Source organism: Corylus avellana, chromosome 1 (genome assembly GCF_965113065.1).
Source record: "Corylus avellana chromosome 1, dhCorAvel1.hap1.2, whole genome shotgun sequence".
NCBI lineage: Eukaryota > Viridiplantae > Streptophyta > Magnoliopsida > Fagales > Betulaceae > Corylus > Corylus avellana.
In genome coordinates this window covers 24,285,654-24,312,618 of record NC_142490.1, presented here as the reverse complement: position 1 = coordinate 24,312,618, position 26,965 = coordinate 24,285,654, and the positions used below count along the sequence as shown (strand labels likewise).

The window sequence follows — 26,965 nt, the reverse complement described above, 5'->3', positions numbered from 1 at the left end:
CTAGATGGTGTCCTAAAACAAATTCCAAAGCACTTTTCAATGTTTTTTTTACATCCCAAGTGAAACTAAACCCACCACCTTCGGTGGCAATTGAATTCAGATCTCGGCAAATTGAAGAGTCTTTTTGTTATTTTTACTTTCGTGAGAAAACAATGCGATAACAGAAAAAAGGAAAGAGACGAGTGGTTGCCCACTCCGAGAAAAAAGCACCCTTGTTGGAAAATGGAAAGAAAGCGAGTGCGTGAGAGTTTCTTTTTACGGGGTTTATCGTAAAATTATTTTAACATTATTTTTTGAAACGCCCAGGTCTCCTGTTCCGCCAATTTCCATAACGCCAAATTATTTCAACATTTAAAAAATATATCCCCAACCCCAAACCTTTTTCAAAAATATTTGAGTCCCACCTTCCCTTGGCCTTTAGCTGGCTTTCCCAGCTTTTCTTCGCTCATTGGCTCCATCACACCCACTCGGCCACTCTGCCTCACTCTCACTCTCCGTCTCCCACACCCCTTCACCTTTTTCGTTCCACGCCGCGAAAATTCCTCATGATTTCTCCGCCCGATGTCGATGCCCTAGAAATGCTTCTCTGCTCCGCCGTCGGTTTGAGGTAGATCTGTAGCGTTTCTCCAGGTACACTTCTTTCCACTCTAAATTTTGCTTCTTGCTTCGCTTTATATGAGTTAGATCGACGCGGAAGCTTTGATTTTTTGCTGAAGAAGCTGCATTTTGTGCAGATCCAAGCGTGTTCTTTTGCTTTCCGGAGCAGAAGTGTGTGTTCTGAAGGATTTGAATTTCTTGCGGAGTTTTGGAGCTTGTAAGTAGCTCTGGCTTTTTGGAAATGTAATTTTCAAAATCGGTTTCTTTTGTTGATAATGTAGTTTCAACTGTTTTTAGTTGAGAAAGTTTGAGAAATGAATTTGGATTTTACGCGGTGGTGGCCTAGAAATGAAAATGACTGGTGAGCTAACTACGTAATTACATAAGGGGCTAAGTTCTATGCTTTTTGGAATCTAAATTTGAAAATGACTTCAAATCCTGATTTTATTTCTCTTCTTTTTCCTATCGTTCCTTCATTTTCCCGCAAACCAAACAGTGCATTGTTGACAGTTCACTTCGTTTTTTGACTTCTGTTTGGCTGTCGTTGAATCAGTTTGTTAGTTTCAAATTGCTTGAGCTGGTGAGCTAAGATGGAGGAGCCCCTAGGACCACCGGGCGAAGATCCAGTGGAAATGCCCCAAATTGCAGAGAAACAGACCCCTGCTGGCTCATCAGAAAGCACGAAAAGGGTTGCGAAATCTGCAAAACCTAGCGTTCCGGCGTCCTCAAAGGTCTCGGCAGCGACGGGTTCTGCTAGGAAGAGGTTGGACTCCAAGACGGGTCAGGAATATAGTTCCAATGTGATGAAACCGACTGTAAGTGCGTCATTGAAGAGTTCGAGTACGGTTCCAGTGGCAAGGCGAAACAGCACTGGAGGATTGACCGAGAAGAGGCAAAGCAATGCTGGTTCGGTTGCAGTGAAGAAGACTGCTAGCCCTTCGGGTTCGGAATCGGTAAGGCGGCCTCTCCCGGAACCTAGAAGGAGTTCATTGCCTTCAGTTGTTGCCAAAGCCCCCACTCGAACTAGTGTTTCGGACGCTACTAGAAAGTCGATTCCGGTGTCACCAGTGGGAAGGAGTTTGAGAACATCAACTGGGTCTGACATAACTAAGCAGGAGAGTGTGAGGAAATCATCGGTTAAGCCAGCGTCTTCGGTCTCCTCTTCTTCTTCTTTTTCTAGGAGGATAACTTCTACGTCATTGGACAGTAGTGGCAGCAGTGGGATTAGGAAAACGGTTTCGAAGCTTTCTTCCCCATCAGCTCGGTCACCTTCGATTTCCAGTGGGTTGAGAGCTGGGTCTTTGTCGTCATCTCTTGACAGGAGTTCTACTTTGTCTGGACGGAGGAAAGCAGGGACTCCTGAAAGCCGGGACTCTAGGTTCATTGTACTTCCACAGGTGGAGATTAAAGCTGGTGATGATGTGGTAAGCAACATCTGCAAACCTGTAAACTATGCACGTTGGTACAAGAGTAACTTAATTAGGGATCTACCATGTTTGTGTTTAGTTGATTAGTTGCCTGAGAGATGCTTGTGAGAATACTAAACTTTGTCCAAGAGAAATTCAGTTGACTTTGAAGGGTAAAGGTGCTCATCATTAAGCTGCAGTATCTTAGCGACATTGCTTTTCTTCTCCTTTTCATTCTGCCTATTGAACACCATGGAGTATGTCTTCAGACAAGTTTTCTCTCGTTTATAATCATACGGTTTCTGAATCTCTGTTGGAAATGAGTTCATTCTAGATACTTAACAAGGCATGACTTCCTTGGATAATATCCAGTGTATGGTTTGAAACCTCTAAGATCAGCTAATAATTGGTATGCTAAATCTTTTATTTTGTTATGGATAACTTCACTTACAATAAACAAAAGGATAGCTTCAGTTTGACTGCAAGAAATACAGAATTTGGTATGAGATATTAGCAAACATGAAACAGAGATGCTGATAGAAAAGAAGGTGATTGGTGGTTCTTTAGTTTTTTCCGCAATTAGAGCAGGCATGTGTAGGACAGACAGATCTCCTACAGCATCCCCCATCCCTGCTTGGGGATGTGCCCACACAATTTCTCCCCTTTGCTTTATGGGAAGTATTAATATTATATTTCTCCTACTTCAGTTTACATGGTTTTTTCTCATGGTTTTGGAATGAACACTTATCAAATTTTATTTTATCGGAGGTAATGAGTTTTTAGTTTCATTACTTATTAGTGCTTCAATATGTATAATATCAGAGGTTGGATCTTCGGGGTCACAGAGTTCGTAGTCTCACTGCTAGTGGCTTGAATTTGTCAGCGAATTTAGAGGTAAACTCATCATATATCTGATTCATTATTACTTATACGTGGAAAACTATTTACTGAAAACAGATTTACCATTTTGTCATTAAATTTCCTGAAAGGTAAGTGAACAAACTTCATAATTGATGTTAAACTTATAACTTGTAAGATAGAAGTTCAAATGCCAAGGGTTCATAATGTGTGCCTGTGGTGTGTTTTGGTTTGAATCAACTGTAGTCTTGTAGCACAGTCCTTGTTATAGAGTAGGAGCTTTTACCATCAAAATAAGGGTCTTTTGAAGCTGATTGTCATTAAATTCTTTGTTGACTGGAAATATTGGTTTAAGACACAAAGAGGGACATAGCATTAATGCCTACAAATGGATGAATCTATCATGCAAATTTATCAGAAAACATGTCTAGAATCTTCATTTTTTGGGAGTAATATCTTGACTAGTCGACAAAATGTATCAGATGATGACTCTTTTGGTAATTTCAGAAATTGAGGGATATGGTAATTATTTTTTGATAAGATATAATACATAATTACTAAATTTCAATTAATAAATAATTACAAATTTCAATTGGTAATTTCATTAAATTTTAGTAAATTTAAATTTCAATTACTAAGTTTAGGGATATGATAAAATATGGTAATTTCAATTAAAATATAATTACTAAATTTTATTCTTTCAAATGTCATTTAATGAAATGGTAAACAAAATGTCATTTAACGAAATGACACAACTATTGAAGTGGAGCGCTTGGTGGTTAATACATTGCTAGTGTGAGATGAGCAGATAGAAGCTAGAGAGAGAAAGAAAGAAAGAGAGAGGAGAGGAAATAAAAGAAATAGAAAATGAGAACCGAGAGGATAGAGAATGTTCCTTTATTTTAATTATTTTTGGTGAGTGAACAATGGTCACTGTTCACGCTCAATAGATTTTTCACCAATTTGGTGAGGCTGATGGAGAGCTTTTTAGCGCCCTTTTAGCATTTTGGCTAGGCTCTTGTGAATGCTCCTAGAACCCTTTCTTAATTTTCATTAAGAGTTCCCCTTATTTTCTTTTTGGCGGTATGCAAAGAAAACCCGAACTACTTCAAAACGTGGAGTGGTCTCAAACTAATCTAATTGCATATTATGTCTGCATCACGATTCTGTAGCATGGGGTTGTAATCTTTAAAAGTATAAGTTGACCACAAAGGGTGCTGATAATCTTCTTTGCCAGTTTGTTTATCTCAGAGACAATCTCCTGTCTACATTGGAAGGAGTTGAGATACTGACCCGGGTGAAGGTTTGTTATTTCATGATATTTACATAACAAGTTCATTCTTTTCAATGGCCATTCTTACAGAAACTGAAACAATTAGACATTCAATTTTGCATGTAGATTTGCAAAGGAATAACTTGCAATTTATTGGTAGTATTGTTTCTTCCCAGGTTCTTGATTTGAGCTTCAATGACTTTAAAGGGCCTGGATTTGAACCTCTTGAGAATTGCAAAGCTCTACAGGTATGCGTCTCTTGCATATTCATATCTGAATTGCAGTGACTCAGTGCATCTTGGAGTTATCAATGCAATAGGGTCCTGAAATGTCTATTGCTTTTTTACTCTTTTAGCAATTATATCTTGCTGGAAATCAAATCACATCACTTGCAAGCCTTCCACAGCTTCCAAATTTAGAGGTAGAGTTTTGAAAATTGATTTAAGCTTTGCTGACCATCATTGAAGGTTCGCATTTCCAGTGGTTAGAATCAATTTATGTATATCTTCCTCCCCTTCCCCCTTTCTCTTGCAGTTTCTTTCTGTTGCTCAAAATAAGTTGAAGTCTCTTTCGATGGCAAGTCAACCTCGACTGCAGGTTTGTTTTTTTTATGCAGCTTATTTTCTTCTTCATCACAATTGTGTAGTTCTTTTTTTTTTTTTTTTTTTTTCATTTTAAATTTCATGTAGGTATTAGCTGCGAGCAAAAACAAAATTACAACTCTAAAGGGCTTCCCGCATTTACCAGTTCTTGAGGTTAGTGTTGTAAATTTGTTTGTTAGACCTACTGCATGCTAAATAGTTACTCAAGCAGTCTTATGTGGATCCATCGCACTGTTTGTCGTAACATGGAGGATTCAATGTGGCATGAACTTCTATTGGCAAAACATGGAGAATGACATATTCAATAAATCTGAATGGTTTAACTATTCAATTTAGAAAAACACAGCAAAGGGATTTACATAATTATTTATAAGTTTGGAATAAGGGTTTGTGGATGAAAGTTAGATGGTCTGAAGTATCTTGATTGTCCAACTTTTCAGCATGTAGATTTTGTCCATAAAGCGATCAATTCTTTCGAATTTAGATCCATTGTTTCAGTAATTATTATGTGCAGGGGAGGAGCTAGAAGTTGTGTTATCCGTACACTCTTCTAAAATCTTGTGCATTGGTCTGACTTGCAAAAAATTAGTTGCTACTTGTAAAATATTTCCCCTTAATATCTACCTTTTAGTGGTACAAGAGAGAGTTAAAAAGTCAAGGAATTCATGATTTGGGAATAAGTTACTAATTATTCTATCTACTTCATATACAAGCAAAAAATAATATATGCTTTTATGATTTTGATGTTATGCTGCAGCATTTAAGAGTGGAGGAGAACCCTATTCTTAAGATGTCACATTTAGAAGCGGCTTCCATTTTGCTTGTTGGTCCTACTTTGAAAAAGTTTAACGATAGAGGTATTTATGTTTTATTGGCACCTACAAGGCGTTATCTCATTGCTTATTTTGTTGGGTGTCATTTACCCCTTTAGATTGTTCTTATAGTTTATTTTCTATTTAATTTTCCTTTTATGTTAAATACGAGAACTTAGATCTTTCCCGGGAGGAGATAGCTTTAGCAAAGCGTTATCCTGCACAAACAGCTTTGTGCATTACACATGGTTGGGAGTTTTGCCGTCCGGATCACGCAGCAGGTGCATAATCAGAAAATCCACTTCTTCCTAGTAGCTACTTTTGAACTTTTATCAATTATTTTTGGCATCATATATGTGTTTTCTCTTTGTGTATTCTTTGGGAGTAATAAGTTGCTATTGTACATAATTTCTTGGACGGTCAAGTTGCTATTTGGTTTAGTTGGTATGACATGAACCGGTTACTATTCTAAGTACATGCCATGTGCAACACTTGGGGATGTAAATAGCTTAGACTAGATATTAGTTATTATTTAATATGTATTGTACTTCGAATTATGGAAATGCATCATGTATGATATGACCATTCTATTGGGTGAACTTGGGAGAAATAAGTGTTGAAGATGAGAAACCCAGCAAAGTGTGACCCCAACAAATCCCCCAGGAGTCGTTGAAGCCTAGAGTCATGATCAATTGTGTGTGAGAGAGAGCCACAAATTGATTATAAGAGAGAGATGGCCACTGATTGATTTGTGTGAGAGAGGTGCGATTGAGAAGAAAAAGAGAATTAAAGAGATTAGTTGCTCTTTTCCAAATGTAGTGACTATACCCACCTTTTCTGTCATGATTGTATCCCTCTGTGTAAAGACTGGATCCCAGTCGTGTCTGCATTTGAAAATTAATTATTTATGTTATGACATGTATCAGACATGTATTTTGCTGTGTTCATGCCATATTTATGTTCACTAAGTGTTGGACTCCGACACTCTTGGGGCTATGGAGTATCTGTGTAGTACTGAAAAATGATACACGTCTTTTGGATTTCCAATTTTAAGTGCAGTAGGCAACTACTTTAATCATTATTAATTTGACTTTAGTTCTTACATTTATGATAGGTGGTAGTTGCCAATTTCATAATTTACTACATATTTTGTCCACAGTTACTAGAGTTGTTCTAACAAGAAGCGGCTGGAGATGATAGTTGATAACTTAATATGCCTTAAATGATGTATAGGTTCTGTTCCTGTGGATCTTTTTTAAAAGTTAACTCTGTTTTAATGATTGCATTTTTCCTTTGGAGTAGTTTTCCAGCTTCAAAATGAATATCACATTTAGATTCTAGAATGTCGTTTGAGTTTGGTAATGCTCAATGCAACTAGAACTTTTGCATGCAAGGATAATTGTGCATGGTAGTTGTTATCATATGCATACATGACACTTGTCATTTTATATCTGTGGTTCATGGACAGAGTCAACTTTTCGCTTTCTTGTCGAGCAATGGAAGGATCATTTACCTTCGGGGTACCTGCTCAAGGAGGCCTATGTGGATCAGCCTTCTGAAGAGGATGCTTGTCATTGTCACTTCACTTTTGTTCAAGATGGTGAATTATGCAGTGACCCCCAATTAGTCTTCAACTATCAATGGTTTGTGGGAGAGAGAATGCTTTCAAATTTTGCTGCTATTCCTGATGCTACTGGAGTGGTAAGGGATTTTACATTGTTATCAGTATATTTGAAGCTTTTGAGTCACTTTTAATGCTTCTTTGTCTATGTAATGCTGCATGATGTGATGGCCAGGTTTATTGGCCAAAGCGTGAAGATATTAATAAAATATTGAAAGTGGAATGTACTCCCCTACTAGGAGAAACAAAGTATCCTTCTATTTTTGCAGTATCCTCACGAGTTTCACCAGGTATACTTTTTCCTTGTTTTCTTTGGGATTGAACTCAAACTTGAATATTTCTCATGTATGTTAGCTGGAGAGTAATGTGAAACTTGTAGTTCTCCACATCAATTCCTTTCTTGCTACAAGATAATTCAAAATATGAGATCTCAGTAAAATCACCCATGTGTACTTAATTTATGTCACCTTCATGCCTTTTTATCCATGCAGGAGAAATTGTAAGCTTTAAAGTAAAATTCCTTCAATGAAATGTACCTGTCAATTATACTGCTTCATGAGTGTGGTTTTAAAGTTTTGTTGCATGGAAGTCCTTTGTCAAGCAATGCTGAAACTTCAAAGATGAAGTGTGTAATATTTGAAATCATTAGGGGAGTAGATACTTCAATTTAAGCAATGAACATGTGCTGGCTGAATAAAATATCTAGCTAACACCAAAATATTTTCATTTATTGGGTATTTATCTATCTGTACACTTTTATGGTTGAGATCTAGAATAAGATAGTAGATTGCTAACAATGCACTAGTAATTTGCAAATGACAATAAAAAGCTTAGCAATTAGTTATTCAAGCCCCCCACTTGTCTAGTCTACCCCCATATAAGTACAAGACACCTCTTGTATTTCATTCTTGGTAGTTCACCTATTCAATAACGTTTCATCTATCCAAAGAATTACGAAGAATGATACTCAACTTTGTGTGGTTGTGGGCTTTGTATGACCAACTGTTCTAACTAGAGGATGTTCAAGAAAGTTCCTTTAATCCCTTTATTGGTGGTCTAATGTGATGTTTCTGGAGGGAAATACGTGATCGAAGTTTTGAAGATTGCGAGAGAATGATGGTGGAATTAAATGTTTTTTTCTTAAGTACCCTTTACCATTGGACAGTTGCCTTTGACTACTTTAATGTTTATAGTTTTGTGACTTTCTTTTTTTTTTTAATTTTATTTTTTCTTTTCTGGTTATGTGTTTTTCTTGTATACTTCGTGTGCACTTGGGTTGTGCCTTCACACTTTTTAATGAATTTTGATTACTTATAAAAAAAATATAATAGTGTGTTCAAATCTCCATTTGTTTAAGTTTCTATTGTGGGGTCATGTATAGTTTTCTATCTTGTAAATTCCTGCCATTGTTTTTGAAATAGTTTCCATATTTGCACATGTGTCTTGCTGCTAGATCTTTTTTTTTCCCTCTAACTTCCTTTTTTATTTCTTTCATATGTCTTGTCTTGCAAAGGAAGTGGAATTCCAAAGGTTGTGAATCTTGAAGTCCGTGGGGAATTGGTGGAGGGAAATATCGTCAGGGGTCATGCTGATGTTGCATGGTGTGGTGGGACTCCAGGGAAAGGTGTTGCTAGGTCAGTTGCACTACTAAAATGGTTATACACTTGTAAATACACACAACTACTTGTGTGTGTGCGCGTGCTTTTATGTGTGAATATAAATGCATCATGTGTGTATATATACGTATGAATAAATTGTTGAAATAAAATGAAACAATCTAACCGTACAACTCATATCTTTTAGTTGGTTAAGGAGAAAATGGAATGGCAGCCCTGTGGTAATTACTGGAGCAGAAGATGAGGAGTACCAGTTGACTATAGATGACATTGATTCAAGTTTGGTTTTCATGTACACACCAGTAACTGAAGAAGGTGCCAAAGGAGAACCTCAATATAAACATACAGATTTTGTAAAAGCAGGTGTGTGGGCGGCAAACCTTCTCTTTTTTAATTTTTAATCTTTTTCAATTTGCTTTTGTTAAAGTTTACCTTGTTCAATTTTTCTTTCTTTATGTGGATGTTTCTACTTTCCTTTGTGAATATGCTTGATTGCCTTTGCAATTATTTCTAATATGCATATTGCCTTTCTATTAGCTGTTTTTACAATGTTTTGTATACGTGCTGGAGTTCGAGATCACATATTGCTTCTATGGTTTAAATCATGAGATATACTGTGGGAATGGTGTCCTAAATCAACTCATGGTTCAGTTGCTGCCTGTACATGGACCAATGTGTATTCCAGGATTGGCTTGGGGATGCCTTTTCTGTTCTTATTAATAAAAGTTGACAGAAACTTTTGCAATAAGCCCAGAAAAGATGGCTGGAAGCATGCTAATTGACAGTACCTAAACAAACTAAGAATTATACAAAACTGTAATGAGCGAAGGCAGAAACCTAACGAAGTGATGATCTGAAGTTTACTGTTCTTACTGGTTGTTCTTATCTGCAGTTCAATCATGCTGTTTTAAACTTCAGCAATACCTGAAAGAGTCGAAAAGTTAGAATATAAATTCACATAGTTTTGTGGATACTGCACTATAAGACATCCACTACTATGGACATGCTCTATCAACAATTTAGCTTTAGCTTTGTCTCTGCAAAAGAGATGATGGGTATGGTTGATAATCGTTTACAAAAGTGTTTTTTAGTTTTGGTTTGGAAAAGTGTTTTGATGTGACATAAATGTGAGAAGTGTTTTTGGAAGGTGAGAAGTATTGTTTGGTGGGTGAGTGTTTTTTGATGGGATCCGCATTTGAGAAAATGTTTTTGTAGGGTCCACTAAAGAAAATAGTTTGGTTTTGTTTTCAAAGAAATACATACTAAATATGCTTATTTTGAGAAAACACAAGCAGGTGTAGAGTCGAGTTCTTACTTATAAAAGGAATAAAATAATTTTAAAAGGGAAATTTGATTAAAACTCCCCGAGTTTTTGTGCCATTTCAATTTACTTGGTTTTTAAATTTGACTTTTAATTTCTTGGGCTTTTCACGTTTTTCACTTTCACCCCTCTCCAAAATTGCTTACGAATGCCATGTATGCAATTTTACCGTGTTACATACCACCCATGCTTACATGAGTGTGCTTGCGTGGTTGCTTGCGTTTTTCACCCTCAACTCAAGGTTGCTTGCGTGGTGACCTCCAACCCAGAGGTGGCTCGTGCGGCCACACCAAATAAATGGGGTGGCCGCACGAGCCACCCTTCGGTTGGGGGTAGCCTCATGAGCCAGCCCCTTTGTAGAGGTTGGTCATGCGAGCACCCCCTCCATTGGGGCCGGCTGTGCGAGCCACCCCTTTCGCTGGGAGCAGCCAAGCAAGTCGTTCCATCTGTTGGGGGTGGCTGCGGAATCCACCGCTTTACTAGTGTGTGAGACACGCCATCGTTGGGGGGTGCAATGGCCGGCCCCCCATGCAGGGATGGAGAGGCGACTTTGCCATACCTGGCCATATGTTTTTAGTGTTTTTGTTTTTTAAATTTTTTGGATTTTGGTACTTTTTTAATAAAATAAAATTTTGTTTTCACATGTGGCATGTGACGCGGCGAAACTGTTTACACAACATTAATCCCAATAGAGTTGGCCACTTGTCTCTTCTGCTGGAGATGGCTTTGCGGTCACCTCTCTCTAATATATATGTATTACTATAATTATTATATTTTAATTTTTTTAAGTAATAGGTTAGCCTCTGCACCTGAAAAATTAAGTAGTTGTTTTCTCAAAATATATAAGAAAGTGTGAAAAGTTTTTCAGAAAAGTGTTTTGAATTGCTTATTAATGGTTTGAGAAATGTGTAGTTTTGGTACCGCTACCAAACAAGGCCATTATTTTCCAAGGAGCTACAGAATTTTAGGGTGCCTTGATGAAATGAATGCCTCACATTATGAGCTATCACCCCTCCCCTGGTGGTCTGACCCAAGCCCCCACCTCCTGCCCCCCTCTCCCTCCCTTCCCTTTCCCCAAAGCTGAGAGAAAAGAAATGAATGGTCCCATCCAATACTGGTAAAATTTTCATATTGTAATATATTGTCTATGGCAGTGGGCGCTCTGTTTTTGCTTTTTGTAGGTTTCACACAGCCGCTGAGTTTTAAACCCATAGCCACACCCTCCCACCTATTCTTTTATTTGATAAGTAATCGAAATATCATTAAAAGCATAAGACGATGGGGAAAGAGTTTTCATTTGAGCTAAAGCTCATTGTATGTGGCTGTGGTTGCTGATCTAGTAAATGCTTGCTAATATTGCTGGTCAGGGATGGTCTTAGAGCACCTTGTACCTGAAATATAGCATAGTGAGTGATCGATTTTAATTAGATTTCATAAATAACACATGCCATTCAAACTTATGCTCTGTAAATTTACCTTCCAAATCTGCTATCCTTCTTTCTTTCGTTCCCTTTTGTTTTTTTTTTGTTTTTTGTTTTTCTTGGTCATGAGTCGCAAAATGCAGTGTAACAGTTATAATTGGATCTTGTCTTGTGATGACAGCTCCTCCATCAGTCAGTAATGTCCGAATTATTGGAGATGCTGTTGAAGGATGTATCATCAAAGGAGTTGGTGATTACCTTGGAGGAAGGGAGGGTCCCAGCAAGTTTGATTGGTTACGGCAGAATAAGGATACAGGGTCAGTACACACATACTTTGTCTTGCTCTATTTTACCTGCATTGTTTTACTCGCTTGCATGTGTGGGGTATCCCATGATTTTGTTTAATATATCATTCGTATTATGGGCCTAGATCACTTTGAGCTTTTTATTTCTAACTTTCCTCATTTAAATCTGTTTTTAGTTTGTCATTTTGTTGCAGAGTGTACTAAATGTATATATTTTCAGTTTTAAAAGTTATTTTTTGGATGTTTTTTAAAATACTGATATGGACCTACTTCTGTGGAAAAGATTTATTTTTTACTTATATTGTTACGTTTTACAAGTCAGCTATCTCCACCTCATTATCATTGCTTTTGTTGGCAGAGACTTTCTACTAGTGTCAAGTGGTACATCCGAGTATACCTTGACCAAAGAAGATGTTGGGCGAGTCTTGGCTTTCATATATATACCTATCAACTTTGAGGGTATGTCAACCGCCTTTCTGCATTGTGGCACTGTTCTATTAATGGTCAACATGTAGATTTCTCGGAGATCATCATGTAATATCATAATTGATATACCTTTCAGGGCAGGAAGGGGAATCTGTATCAGTAGTGTCTCCTGTAGTGAAGCAAGGTACCTCTTGGTGTCAACCGCTTTTTGTGGCTAATATATGCTTTATATGTATCATCCTGTTTTTACTTCTAAATTGCTGTTATATTGCCTTTATCATGGTGCATGTTGTTATTTAGCTTCTCTAGTTGTGATGCTTATCTTTGTCCAAATTACAGCACCACCAAAGGTGACAAATGTAAAGATAATTGGTGAATTGAGGGAGAACAACAAGATTACTGTAACTGGCATTGTTACTGGAGGAACTGAGGGTTCTAGCAGAGTACAGTGGTTTAAGAAAAGATCATCCATATTGGATGGTGATAAAGATCTCGAAGCGTTGAGCGCATCCAAGATTGCAAAGGTAGGTGATGTTTATTTTCTCTGAGCGTGCATATGTAGTTGTCCTTACACTGTAGGGCATTATCTTTTTCCTTAAATATTTGATGGGCATGATCCCTTTGTGTCTTATGTGGTGTATTTGGAATGAAAGGAATGCTAGATGCTTTGAGAACTCCACTAGGACTATAGAGGAATTGACTCATTTTTTCTTCTTTACTTTGTATTCCTGGACGGCCGCTTGGCTAGCTCCTATAGGAATTAGCTTATCTGATTTTCTTTTTCATTTTTCTCCCTCTTAGGCGCTCTCTTGTATACTTCCCGTGTATGTGGGTTGCGCCCCTCTGCGCTCTTTTATATCATATTTACTTATCAAAAAAAAAAAAAAAAATTTGATGGGACATCTTACATGTGCTTTGTTCTTTGTTTAGGCGTTCCGCATACCTTTAGGTGCAGTTGGCTATCACATTGTTGCCAAATATACTCCTATGACTCCAGATGGTGAATCTGGTGAGCCTGTATATGCCATATCAGATAGAGCAGTCGAGAGTAAGAAAACCTCTCTTCTTCTGGCAACACTTTGTATAATTAATGAACAACTTTCTTGTTTTGCAGCATTGTCATTCCTGAAACTTTAATTTTGATGCAAAATTTATCACTAATTTCTATTTTAAATTTGTGCAGCACTTCCCCCAAGCTTGAATTTCTTATCTATTACTGGTGAATACACTGAAGATAGAATATTGACAGCATCTTATGGCTACATAGGGGGTCATGAGGGGAAGAGTATCTATAATTGGTATCTGCATGAGGTATACAGTTTTAGCAACATGGTGTAATGCTTTATGTGCACTTTCTTTTTCCAATAAGTAATGCTGTGTATGGTTTAGTGCCTTGGTTTCCATGGTATGTAACTGTGAACTTTTCTAAATTGTTTAATCTACCCTAAAAAGAGAAATAGCTTCCAGGTAGAACCATATGCAGAAAACAATGTAGGTCTAATCGATGGTAATCCCATTGACTTTCCAGTCATTACAATTGCCATCTCATCTCTCTTCCACTGGCAGGATTCATTACAATAAAATCATCTCTAAATCCTAATAAATTATATATTCCTTATATATATATATATATATATATATATATATATATATATATATATATATATATATTATTCCTTATTGCATGGATTCTATTGGTGTAATAAAAGGTTATATATTCTTACTTATTGCATTGAATTTGTTGTTTTTGCATCAAATTTTAGATTTAAGGTTCCAAAAGAACAATATTAGGTTATGAAATAATTGAAGTCCTCAGGTTAGATTCATGGCTCACATCGCGGTGTTTAGTCAAAGGTTCACCTTTAAAGGATTTTTTTTTACCTGAATCCATAATACTTGGGACTCTTATTGCTCTTTCTGTGTTTCCAGACTATGTTTCATTGGGCGGACGTTTTTAATGTGTCTTAGTTTTCTATTATGCCTCAATTTTTGGCTTTATGTTCTTCTTTTTGCCTTTAGTGGGGCTTTTCTTTGTATACATCTTGTGTACTAGGGTTGCATTCCTCTGTGCTTTTCAATGAATTACGTATTTATCAAAAAATATATGCGTGAATGCTTTTGTGGCCTTAGTAATTTTCATTTTTCATTGTAATTTTTCTATTTCTTTCTTTAGCTATTCTTTTTTCTGAATCATATTCTGTTGGTACTTCTTTCTACTATCATACTGTATAAATCTATGATGAAATTGTATCTTTCTTCTTACCATTCTTATATGCTATAAATATGTCTTTAGATGTCAAGATGTGATTTAGGTTTTTGTTCAGTACTTCTCATGAAGTTAAAGAAGTACAAAAACCAAAAGATCTACAGGTTACTTTTGAGGCAAACACTTGGTTTCATTCAACAATTTGGTGCAAAGTGCCCTGTCCTTTATGTCACATTAAAAATACAGCATATATCAATCATGATTCTTATATTAACTTAAACTTTCTTGGGAATATGCAGCTCGAAACTGACTCCGGTTCTCTCATACCTGAGGCTTCGGGACTTCTTCAGTATCATATTACCAAGGATGCGATTGGTAGATTCATTTCCTTCCAATGCACTCCGATCCGTGATGATGGAATTGTGGGTGAGCCAAGAACATGCATGGGTCAGGAACGCGTTCGACCTGGTATTTTTGTTCTCTCTGGTTCTGAAAATTATATTAGCAAATGCCAAAATGATTTTAATAATCAGATTCTCACATAAAAGTGATACATGGAAGGATATATTGTTTGAAAGATTTATAATGTCAGCGGTTGAAATTTTATAGTGCTTAGACAATATGGTAAACATGTTCCTTAGACAACATACAGTGTTGAGATAACTTCTTAGTCAGCAGAATTCAAAAGTATTTACTCTTATATTGTTTCTTGACTTTCAATTAAGCACATCTTGTCAAAAGATTGATATGCTACTGCTGTTTACTTAGTATTAGATTTATCTAATCCAGTGAGCTTGCTGTTTGTTGGGAATCTATACCTCTTGTTCTTTACTGGACTCTCCTGGATGGTGTGCATTTGAGAGCAATATGCAGTTGTATATCTAGTACCCATGCCAATGTTATCTCTCACACAGGCACTAATTTTAAAGAGTCAATGTGAAATTTTTCTGTAACCTATGCTAGATTCACGTTCAGTATTTGTGATTTCATTTTCTTGGTGGTGATTTTGGTGGTGTTTGTTAAACACCACCACTCCCTAAACACTATTCACCTTATTTTTCTAAAAAAATCAACATAAAAACATTCTCATTTTTTTTTTTGATAAGTAATAACCAGTCTTATTAAAAGCGTAAGATGCTCCAAGGTACACAAGATATATAAAAGGATCACCTAACTAGAAAACGAAAAGCGAGCAAGGAAATCAAACATTTTCATTTTTTATATCACATCATTCACTTTTTGTATCACATCATTTACTTTTTACTACTATTAAAATAAAAAATCACCACACAACAAATTTTTTTCACTTTTCAATATCACTTTTTTCTCGTTTCTATACTGATCATTATTCTTTTTCTTCTTCTTTTTTTAAATTTTTTTATTCAAAATGCATGAACAGTTTCCTGTTGTTTAACAAACAGGGCCTTTGATCTGGGGCTATTGTTTTGCATGATTGCCTCTAACCTATGTGTATGATGTGCTGGTTTGCAAATGAATATTTGTACTGTGCAATGTGCACTCATGTGTACACATTTGAACAATGATCTCATTTAATTCATCAATTGTGATTGATATTTATATTTGTTGCTTGAAATTTGCTTCTTATGCTGAGGCTACTCGATGATTAGGAAGCCCAAGGTTGCTTTCTCTACAAATAGTGGGGAATGCTATTGAAGGAACCACACTAAGCGTTGAAAAGAAATATTGGGGCGGTGAAGAGGGAGATTCAGTTTTCCGCTGGTTCCGGGTATTTTTGTTTAATATTGTGTATTAGTTAATATTATTTTATCCTCATCTTGCAAAGCCATTACTGGATTGAGAACTCTCAGATGTGACATTGCGTCATACAGGAATAGTACTTGTTGTAATTGGCATTCAAGCATCAGAAAGTCACGGTTCCTTAAAATTTTGGTGTTATTAATTAATTCATGTTGACATGTCTCTCTTGCTGTTGTAGCAGTTTGTTAACGGCTGATAGGTTTGATTAACCATTTGTATGGATGTGCAGACTAGTTCAGACGGCATGCAATGTGAAATTAGGGGTGCATCTAGTGCATCGTACATGCTCTCAGTTGACGACATTGGCTTCTTCAGTTCAGTTTCATGCGAACCCGTAAGAACTGACTGGGCTCGTGGTCCTATTGTTCTTTCTGAACAAATGGGTCCTATAATACCTGGTACAATGTTAATTTCTTCTTTTGATATATATTTTCAATCAGCTTAATTTATTTTCAGAAAACTGTGGTTTTTTGTTTTTTCACTATGTTTGCCTAACAGTTATTAAACAGGAATCTAGTCATTAAAGTTCTGTGGAGAAATAATAATGCTGATAAATCAATTCATTTAGCAGGATTATGGAACTTAATAGATATAGAAGATATTTTGAATTTTAATTTGCAAATTTCCCTTAGATGTGTATTTGGCAAAATAAGACTCTGGTGTTCTTTGCTTGGTTGGCTGCCTTAGGGAAGATTATAACCTTGGATAACCTCAGAAAATCGCATGTCATTATTGTTGATTGGTGCTGTATTTGTAAGAAGGGTGGGGAGTCAGTGAACCACCTCTTACTCCATTGTGAGATGACTAGTGCCCTTTGGAAGCTTGGGTCATCCTAATGGAGTGGTAGACCTCTTCATTTGAGGGAAAGGGCATTTTGGTAGGATTTAGAATGCTGCTGTACGGAAGATGATTCCATCATGCCTTATGTGGTGTCTTTGGAGGGAAAGAAATGATTGGAGTTTTGAAGACCGTGATCAGACGGTGGTGGAATTAAATGATTTTTTCTTCACGACTCTTTTGCATTGGACAGCTGTTTTAGACTTAAATATTTCTAGCTTTCATGTTTTCGTTGATCTTCTTTCTTATCTTAGTTAGGTGTTTTTCATGTATACTTTCTGTGTACATTGGTTGCGCTTTTTTATAAATTGCATTTACTTATAAAAAATATTATTTTGCAATGCAGGTCCCCCTACTTGTCATTCTTTAGAGTTTCTTGGATCAATGATAGAAGGGCAACGTGTGAGCTTTATTGCATCGTATAGCGGAGGGTCAGACATCACCACCTTTCATATTTGTTAATACTTCAACTCCAAGCCTTACTATTGTGATTGTTACGCCTGAATGAAAGTTGTTGTTTGTGATTCAGGGAAAGAGGAAATTGCTTCTATGAATGGTTTAGAGTGAAAAGTAATGGTGTACAGGAGAAACTAAGTACTTTTGGTGAGTTTTATTGACCTATGAGATGAGATCTTTTACCTCATCCATTTGGAATTACAATATTAATTGTTATAAACTTCTTTTAGCAGATTTTCTGGATTTGACTCTTGAGGATGTGGGAAGATGCATTGAACTTGTTTACACTCCTGTGCGCCAAGATGGAACAAAAGGGAGTCCTAGGAGCATATTATCTGACATTATTGCTCCAGGTTAGTTTAACATTTATTGTAAAGAATTCAACATATCTTCTAAGGACTTTGAGTGATAACTGTCTGGACGTTCTCTGTAATCATTCACTTTAGTCTGTTGGGGTAGTGCAACATGCTTCTGTCTACATTAACTTTGAAGTTCATGTAAATTTCGGCCTCCATAGAATTAAATGAACCAGATGCCGTAGGATTCATTTGGTATAGGGAACAGTTAGATCCTTGACTTTTCTGGTTCTTTTTTTCTTGTTGATACTTGGTGCATCCTTTCATATTTTACTGTTTCCAAAGATTTCCTTCTTTTTTTTTTTTTTTTTTTTTTTTTTTTTTCAGTTATAAGTATGTTGCATTCTATAAGACTTAATTGTGCTTATGCAAGTGGCATATTCCATGTATAATTTTTTTTTCTTTCTTTTTTCAACAGCGGATCCTATAGGAGTGGACCTGGAAATTCCTGATTGTGTCGAGGACGAGGAGTCAATCCCAGAAAAAACATATTTCGGTGGACAAGAAGGTGTTGGACAATATATTTGGTACAGAACAAAGAATAAGCTGCATGGGTCTGCATTAATAGATATATCTAGTGCTTGTGAAGATGCTGTTATATGTGGGAAAACACTGTAAGTTCTGAATATTGTTACAATTCTGAGATATAGGAATCCGTGTCTCCATCTTTAAAATGCATTGTAATGAATTATGTGCAACTGTGGCAGATCTTATACACCATCACTTGAAGACGTTGGGGCTTATTTGGCCTTATATTGGCTTCCCACTCGTGCTGATGGCAAATGTGGGAAACCCCTGGTTGCAGTATCCAACTCTCCAGTTGCCCCAGGTACAACTCTAGTTTTAGTCTTTAGCTCGGAATTAGAAGTTTTTTTTTGGTGGCCAACTAGAAGACCTACCACTGAGACGGCCTTATCTAGGTATAATATCAATATTTTTCTGATTGGGTGATTGGAACTCTCCTGTAGATTTTGTCTTAGCGCACATAGATTCGAGTATATTTCTAAGCAAGTGATAATCTTAAGTGGTTGTTGCCCTTTATTCTAGTTGATTTTCGCCCAAGTGACAACCTTTTCTTGAGCCATTAAATAGTTTTTTATAATGCATGTGATCCATCTTCTTTCCATACTGGCTGACTTTAGGCCCTAGTAATACCTAGGCATTCGAATGTTACTTCTTCAGTCTTGTTATTTGATACATTAAATAAATGATGTGGCAGCTCTTCCAGTAGTTTCTAATGTTTGTGTGAGGGAGTTGTCTTCGGGTACTTATTCTGGAGAAGGTGAATATTTTGGTGGGTACGAGGGATCAAGCCTTTTCAGCTGGTATAGAGAAACTAACGAGGGCACCATTATTCTTATCAATGGAGCTAACTCGAGTACTTATGAAGTTACTGATTCAGACTACAATTGCCGTTTATTGTTTGGGTAACTATTCTGCCTTATTTATTTTTACTGTCATTTGTTTAACTAGAAGAAAGTTTATTCAGTACCATGGAATAATTCAGAACATGTTAAAGTTGTCATCTGAAAATTCCAAAAAGGAAAAAAGAACCAATTTTGGTTTTGGTTGTTTCTAGTTGGGAATTTTGTTGAACATTAAATTAATACCTATTGTTGGATGTTATTTATTGAATAGAGAGCTAAAAAAATAGCTGGTGATAGATCTCAAGAAAGTTTTAAATTTTGAACAGATTGTTTGACTGAGTAGTCAATCAGTGTGCATATTGACTTTTAGAATGACTCAAAATGTGGGATCTTGCGTTACTATGTGGGAAGGTTGATCTATTAATGGCTTTCAATGGTGTGATTGTTTTCTCTATCTGCATAACCTTGATACCCCTGAATGGATCTTCCTTTCTAATTAAATGGACCATCAATAAAATAATTGATTTCTCATGCTTACATCAATTTCTAAGAATATAAAACTTGCTGTCATTCAGCATTGGAAGGGCATTCAGGTAACTTTGTAATAAATTGAACATGAAAATCTTTAGTTGTCACCTAGAACAATTCATTTTGCATGTACTTGTTGATATCAAAATTAAGCTTTTGTGCATTTGGCTGCAACACAATGTCTGTGGTGTTACACCAAGAGCTGGTCAGCCTTTTTGGACCTGGATTTTTCCAAGGATCAAAGAAAGGCCTATCTGACATGCCTAGGGACTGGGGTAGTCTGCAAATCCATTTTCGTTACCAATGTATCATGTAGTGGTTAAATTTGTTTTTCTCCTCTGCCTTTTCTCATTTATTGTACTTATTGAATCAAAAACATACGTGCTATTTTCTAGTGATTCTTTGTATCTTAATCCTACCATGTGACCTATGCATCTTTTAGCACATAAAAGATTTGTGATTCTTCATATCTTAATCCTACCATGTGACCTATGCGTCTTTTAGCGCATAAAAGATTTGTGTCTTATATGAACACTGATTTGTAACAAACTTTTTCTTATGTATCTCACAGATATACTCCAGTCCGTTCAGATTCAGTTGTGGGAGAACTCAGATTGTCTGAGCCAACTGATATTATTCTCCCAGGTAAAAACTTTGTCTGGCTATGCAAAAGCTTGGGCCCTTTAATATCACAATTATTTCATGAATAGCATGAACATTTGTCGTTCATGATGTTGGACTCATATAAGTTGTATTCCTTATTTGGGATGTGGATTTACAAAAAGTAAAAAAATTTGTAAAGCATGTACAATGTAACTTGTCCTTCATATTGAACTTGAAGAAGACTATTTATTTTAATCTGAATTTGGGTATTGCATTACCTTCCAGAGCTTCCAAAAGTGGAGATGCTTGCACTCACCGGAAAGGCAGTTGAAGGTGATGTACTCACTGCTGTTGAAGTAATTCCAAAGAGTGAGACTCAACAACGTGTGTGGAGCAAGTACAAGAAAGATGTCAAATACCAGTGGTATGGTGCTACTTTTGACTACCCTGCAGCATATGCAAATGTCTTCGCATTCACTAAATTCTTCATTCAGCTGCACGAAATTACAAATCTTTTAAAAATCAGAGTAATATTGAAGGGAAATAAATTTTGAACAAAATGAAGCTCTCAAAATTACATCTTTGTCTCTCATATAGAATCCCGGGACTGTCATTTTGTTGTTTGCATTATCCTGATTTATTGAATCCAGTCTTTTAGAAGTTTATTTAATCTCTGTGACTGGTTTATAGGCTTTTGAAAAGCACTGTATTCCTTATATATGACACAAGGGATACTGCAGGTTCTGTTCATCAGAATATGGAGATAGAAAGTCCTATGAACCATTACCTACACAGTGTTCCTGCTCCTACAAGGTGCGGTTTGAGGACATTGGCCGGTGTTTGAGATGTGAATGCATTGTGACTGATGTGTTTGGGAGGTTGACTGAGCCAGTTTATACTGAGACTGCACCTGTACAGCCAGGTATTATTCTACTCTGTTATAGTAAATTGACTCCATGTACTGCTCTCTTGCTCAATTAATGGCACACATTCACTTTTCTTTCGTTCACCCATTTTAGTAAAATGTTGTAAGATGTAAGGTTATACTGGTAGAATGGTGTTGTACAATGAGTTTGTCAAATACTGTGGAACTGCAAAATAGCGAACTTTGTGCTGCTTGAGCTCAACTCACATATAGTTATGAAGGCTTGAGCTCAGCTCATTTGCAGTCATAACAAGCAGGTATGGAGTGTCACTCTTATAATAATTTAGCCAAATGTGGATTAGACATGTTATTGTCCTAATTGTTCCCGATGTAACTCATTCAAGTGGTAAGAGCCTTGGTCTTTGTGGTAGTCCACGAGGTCTAAGGTTCGAATTCCCTTGGGTGAATTCGTTGGGGCCTTCTTTGCGAGGCAAGTACCCGATAAAAGACCATCCACAAGAGCTGAAATCATTCTACTTAATGCTTCCATAACAATAACGAAAGCATTAAAAAGACTATCCACAAGAGCCGAAAGCATTGAAACATCAAGGATGACACCTTGATTTTCAAGGACTGCCCTGGAAGGGCTTAGTTCGAGCCTTCATCTGCAACTTGCAAGGAGGCTTAAGACGTCCAGTGGGTTTGGGCTTTAGAGAAAGCCCAAGCCCGAAGCCCTTAAGGCCTTTCAGACTTTTTAAAACAGTCCATATCTTTTCCCTTAAGGGAATTCCTTCAAACCCTGCTAGAAGACCTTCAAACAGCCCTGTAAGTATCCGGCCATCCACAAGAGCTGAAATCATTCTACTTAATGCTTCCATAACAATAACGAAAAGAAGGATCTCCTTGTCTTAGGCCACAAGAGTTACTAAAGAAACCTAACGGGGTCCCATTAACCAAGATTGAGAAGCACATAGATGAAATACAATAATCCACCCATTAACACCATTTTGCCTCAAAACCGCATCTCTTCAACATATACAAAAGAAAATCCCAATTGACATGGTCAAAAGCCTTTTTCAATATGCAGCTTACAAAGAACGCTTGAAACCCCAGATCTAAGCCTATTATTGATGCACTCATTGGCAATGAGAATTGAGTCTAGGATTTGCCTGCCTTTGATGAAAGCGTTCTGTGGCTTAGAGATGATATTCTCCACAACCATTAGCTAGAACTTTGGCCACAATCTTATACACTCTCACCACTAAGCTAATAGATCTACACTCTTTGATATCAATGGCCCCTGGTTTCTTCGGAATAAGAGAAATGAAGGTAGCATTAAAGCTTTTTCCAAATTACCTCTAGAATGAACATCAAGGAAGACATTCATGATGTTTGCTTTAAGCACCTGCTAGGAAGTTTGGAAAAAACCCATAGTAAAATCATCAGGACCCGGGCCTTGTCCCTATTAAGGGCTTTCACCATCTCATCATCCTCAAAAGGTCTCTCTAAACAATTGTCTTCCCTCCCCCAATGGAATCAAGCAAGAGACCATCCAATCTGGGGCGCCAACTAAACCGCTCAGTGAACAGGCTGTTGTAGAACTACACAATGTGATCTCTCATCATTGAATGGTCTGAGCAAAATGAGCCATTAGCCACCAGTTGCTCAATGAAATTATTCCTTCTATTTGAAATGGCCACTTACTTGTCTCCTTTTCTTAACCACAATGAATTTAATCGTTTCATTAATATTCTAATACTCTCCTTTACATATTGGCTCAAACTTTCTCTTATTAAGTGAAGTCCAACATGTAGAATATTTAATTGAAATGAGACGTGAATGAAAGAGAGAATGTTCGAATTTAGGATCTTTGTTTTGATACCTTGCTAAATTACTACTTATCTCAAAAGCTTAAGCTTATAGGAAATAGTGAACTTAATCATTTAATTAGTATTCTAACAAAAATGATTTGTTTATTTGTAGGGATTCCAAAAATAGATAAGTTGGAGATTGAGGGGAGGGGTTTCCACACCAACTTATATGCTGTTCGTGGCATATATAGTGGAGGAAAGGAAGGCAAAAGTAGAATTCAGTGGCTTAGATCAATGGTTGGAAGTCCTGATCTCATCACCATACCAGGTATGCTAAATCTTTAAGTTACTAGTCAGAAGTTCATATCATGTGTTTTTGTGACAGTAAGTATTGTTCTTTATTTATTACTCGCATTTATGTATTAACCAGTCAATTTATTAAAAGGAAAAAGGGATAATGTGTATTATATCTGATGATAAAATTGGGGTAAAAATGTGCAAAAAGCTTGTGTATTTTATAGATTTGGAAACTCTTTGTAAACACGCTTAAAAGTGTCCCTTAGATTTTTTGTTTGTTTGTTTGTTTGTGTGTGCGCGCGTGTAACCCAAAAGTTCATTTTCTTCACTATTTATCGCACTACAGAAGAGAGAAGAGAAGAGAATATATGGTTGAGGAATGACATGAGATAAAGTTTGCACAAATGTTCTTGTCTATTATTGGACTCACTTATCCCATTAGTCAACTAGGTTCACCCTTGAATTTAGTAATTCTTTTGGCTCTCTGTGCCAGTCGTCTTTACTGCTCATTGTTAAATTTGTCATTCTTTAAAGGCCTGTCTGAAATATCCGATATTTGGCCAACTGTTTTGAGCTTAAATCCCTGAGCATTTGTTCCTTTGATCACAATAAATACAGGTCCGTCATAAAGTTTGCAAGTTGTGTAAAGATATTATATAGATGCCATCAAATAATCAACTTATATATATATATATATATATATATATATATATATATATTGAAGTTGTGTGTATCCCAGAGCGCACTTAATGATCTCTGGGATACACACTTTATCTTTTAATTGATTTAAATTGATCTTAACAACTAGTACAGTTTTTTTTTTTTCTTTTTCTTTTGTGGCAGTAAACAGTAGCTTGTTTTATTGGTTCCTCTTTCGTTTCTTCTATGTTGTATATATTTTTAGATAATCCCAAAATTTCCATTTTTCAATATCTGATTGCGAAAGATTGGTTGCAGGAGAAGTAGGAAGGATGTATGAAGCTAATGTTGATGATGTGGGGTACAGATTGGTGGCCATTTATACTCCTGTAAGAGAGGACGGAGTTGAGGGGCAACCTGTTTCTGCATCAACAGACCCCATTGCAGTTGGTAATTTGGAATCCCATCTTATGTTGATTTTGAAGTTCGTTTTGCATATAACTTCTAGTGACTTTCCTTTTTATTTATTTATTTATTTTTCTGTGAACTCTTTCAGTGCAAAGCATAATTGCTTGCCTTTTTTTTTTTTTTTTTTTTTTCTTTTTTTTTTCGAAGTTTGATCTGACTAAATCAGAAGCACATTAATGGGTATATTGGATATTTTTTAATTATGAATTGGAAATCTGTATGAAATCAATAAGCTGATTACTTTTTAACAAGTTGAACTCTATTAGGTTTTGGAAAGTGTTCCTATTTAAACAATTAATTTGGTGCCAAGTAGTCACCAAGATTGAGAAAACAAATTCAATGTGGGCAACAAAAGGTTTGTTTCAATGATAATCACTAACGTTAAGAAATCATTCATGATCACTTAAGATCATTTTCTCATGCTACAAAGACCAATTTACAAGGTTACGATTGTTGGTTCTCTTTATACCTGAAATGTCCTCTTTTTTCTTGAATTTTCTTTCTTTGTACTTCTTTTTTGTGCTGTTACACTTTTGTGGAGGTAAATATCTTCTACTGAGTTCGATCTATTAATTTGCTTGCAGAGCCTGATGTTCTTAAAGAAGTGAAGCAGAAGCTTGATCTTGGATCTGTGAAGTTTGAGGTGTGATTATCTTTCCAGTCTTATGCTAAGAAATATGGATCAATGCATTAACTGATATTTTTCACTCTTTAGTTTTTTCATTAATAAATAATGCAACATACATCATGACACATATATCTAAAAGGTCTTTTTTTTTTTTTTGGAATTTGTATTCAAAAGAAAAGGCTGAGGTTTGAGGTTGGCAGGAGTTTTTGTGAATTTTTATACGAATCCTCTGAACATGGCGCTCCTTCTAGGTTTTTTTTTTTTTTTTGGGCAATACTTGTTGATAAAAGTGAAGTACTTTGATGATTTTCTAAAGGGGAATGACCCAAGTACGGATAGTCATTTGGAATTTTATTCCTCTTCGTCTAATGTGGTGCTTTGCCGAGAAAGACATGCTTGGATTAGTAAACAGAATAGTAATCTTTTTGTATTGGAAGTATAGCCTGATAGTAATCTTTGTTTTCCTGTATTGAAGCACATTCACTTAATTAATCAAGTTTCTGTTCAACCCCTTTGTTTAGGAAGATGCTCATTTTTTTTTATCATTTGAGTACTCATACCACTAATCTGTTTAAAAAAATCTTTGGTTTGTTGCATATTTTTTATTTTTTATAAAAGTCAGATTTTCATTGTACTAGAAACAGAACCATAAAATTTAAATTTCAAACTGTGTTTGATTAAATGTTTGTAATTTTCCTTCATTGTCATCTTATGCTTTTTAATGCTCCATAGTCTCACTTTTACCTCTTTGGAAACAGACATTGTGTGACAAGGACCGAACTTCTAAAAAGGTTGCTTTTGATATTCACTTTGTACATTTCTTTTGTGTTTATGTATGTTGTGAAGATAGAAGTCGGAACAAATAAACTCTCTTTTGTAATTTAGCAGGTGCCTTCAGCGGGGAGTTTCGAGAGAAGACTCCTAGAAGTTAATAGAAAAAGAGTCAAGGTTGTAAAACCAGGGTCTAAAACTTCTTTCCCAACTACTGAAATTCGTGGAACTTATGCTCCCCCTTTTCATGTAAGTTTATGTTTCTACTCAAGATACCTAAAATTCTCATCCATATTGTTTGTCAGGATCCTCAAAGTTGACCATAATTTAGTTTCAAGTGTTAGTTGACATACTCTGGAATCTAAAGATTAATGATGTAACAGGTGGAGCTTTTCCGAAACGATCAGCATCGGCTTAGAATTGTAGTGGACAGCGAGAATGAAGTAGACTTGATGGTGCAGTCGCGGCACCTCCGGGATGTTACTGTGCTTGTGATCCGAGGCCTTGCTCAGCGGTTCAATAGTACATCTCTCAATTCCCTTCTCAAAATAGAAACATAAGTCTATTTAAGCAGTGTAAAGTTTGTTTTGAAATATATCAGTCTATAGGTTTTGAGGCATACATACATGTCATCTCTCCCCCTTTCCCTCCATCAATTGTTTGTCTGATTGAAATATTCATTATTTTTAATGTAAGAAATATTGTGCAGTGGTGTGGATAGTTGTTGTCACAATCATTGTATATTATTATCAAAATGATCATATTTCAGGTGTTTATATTTTTCAGTTTGGTAAATTGACATTTTGAGTGATTGGTGGGCAATGTGCCATGGGTCGCATGGTGGGTTCTCATGGTTTCTACATAAATGCAATGTGATCTATGTCCGACCATAACAAACTTTATCAGTTAAGTTAATTTGCTCCCTCTAAGTGCAGAGTTCGCAATTATGTATACCAAAAGTGCGATTTTAAACTAATTCCATGAAAATGTAGAAAAATTTACATTTTTTAATTTAAATTACAGGCAAGTGGGTGTGTTTTTAGAAATGCACAACCTTAAAGGCTAAACTACTAATATGTTTTAAAATTGTCATTTT

The 26,965-nt window shown here is 36.2% G+C and overlaps 1 protein-coding gene across 5 annotated transcripts; it reads left to right on the top strand.

Annotated features, from left to right (window-relative positions):
• The first annotated feature begins 390 nt into the window (after positions 1 to 390).
• AIR9 (Outer arm dynein light chain 1 protein) lies at positions 391 to 26,645 on the top strand. Of its 5 annotated transcripts, none has more exons than XM_059579737.2 (39): positions 391 to 630; positions 735 to 814; positions 1,151 to 2,021; positions 2,826 to 2,897; positions 4,099 to 4,164; positions 4,311 to 4,382; positions 4,490 to 4,555; positions 4,669 to 4,731; positions 4,824 to 4,889; positions 5,494 to 5,593; positions 5,728 to 5,829; positions 7,017 to 7,249; positions 7,345 to 7,459; positions 8,683 to 8,803; positions 8,973 to 9,148; positions 11,709 to 11,844; positions 12,191 to 12,291; positions 12,395 to 12,442; positions 12,598 to 12,782; positions 13,189 to 13,306; positions 13,442 to 13,569; positions 14,764 to 14,932; positions 16,093 to 16,211; positions 16,473 to 16,641; positions 17,427 to 17,511; positions 17,610 to 17,683; positions 17,770 to 17,889; positions 18,311 to 18,506; positions 18,600 to 18,721; positions 19,112 to 19,319; positions 20,359 to 20,432; positions 20,676 to 20,814; positions 21,131 to 21,312; positions 23,239 to 23,394; positions 24,321 to 24,452; positions 25,055 to 25,113; positions 25,857 to 25,889; positions 25,987 to 26,118; positions 26,253 to 26,645. In XM_059579737.2, the coding sequence occupies exons 3-39, from the start codon at positions 1,188 to 1,190 to the stop codon at positions 26,427 to 26,429; spliced, it is 5,148 nt and encodes a 1,715-aa protein (XP_059435720.2). In that variant the 5' UTR covers positions 391 to 630; positions 735 to 814; positions 1,151 to 1,187; the 3' UTR covers positions 26,430 to 26,645. The 5 variants fall into 5 exon arrangements, with proteins under 5 accessions (XP_059435720.2, XP_059435719.2, XP_059435718.2 ...); XM_059579736.2 differs by having other exon boundaries at positions 25,984 to 26,118; XM_059579735.2 differs by having other exon boundaries at positions 17,767 to 17,889.
• Positions 26,646 to 26,965: the final 320 nt, after the last annotated feature.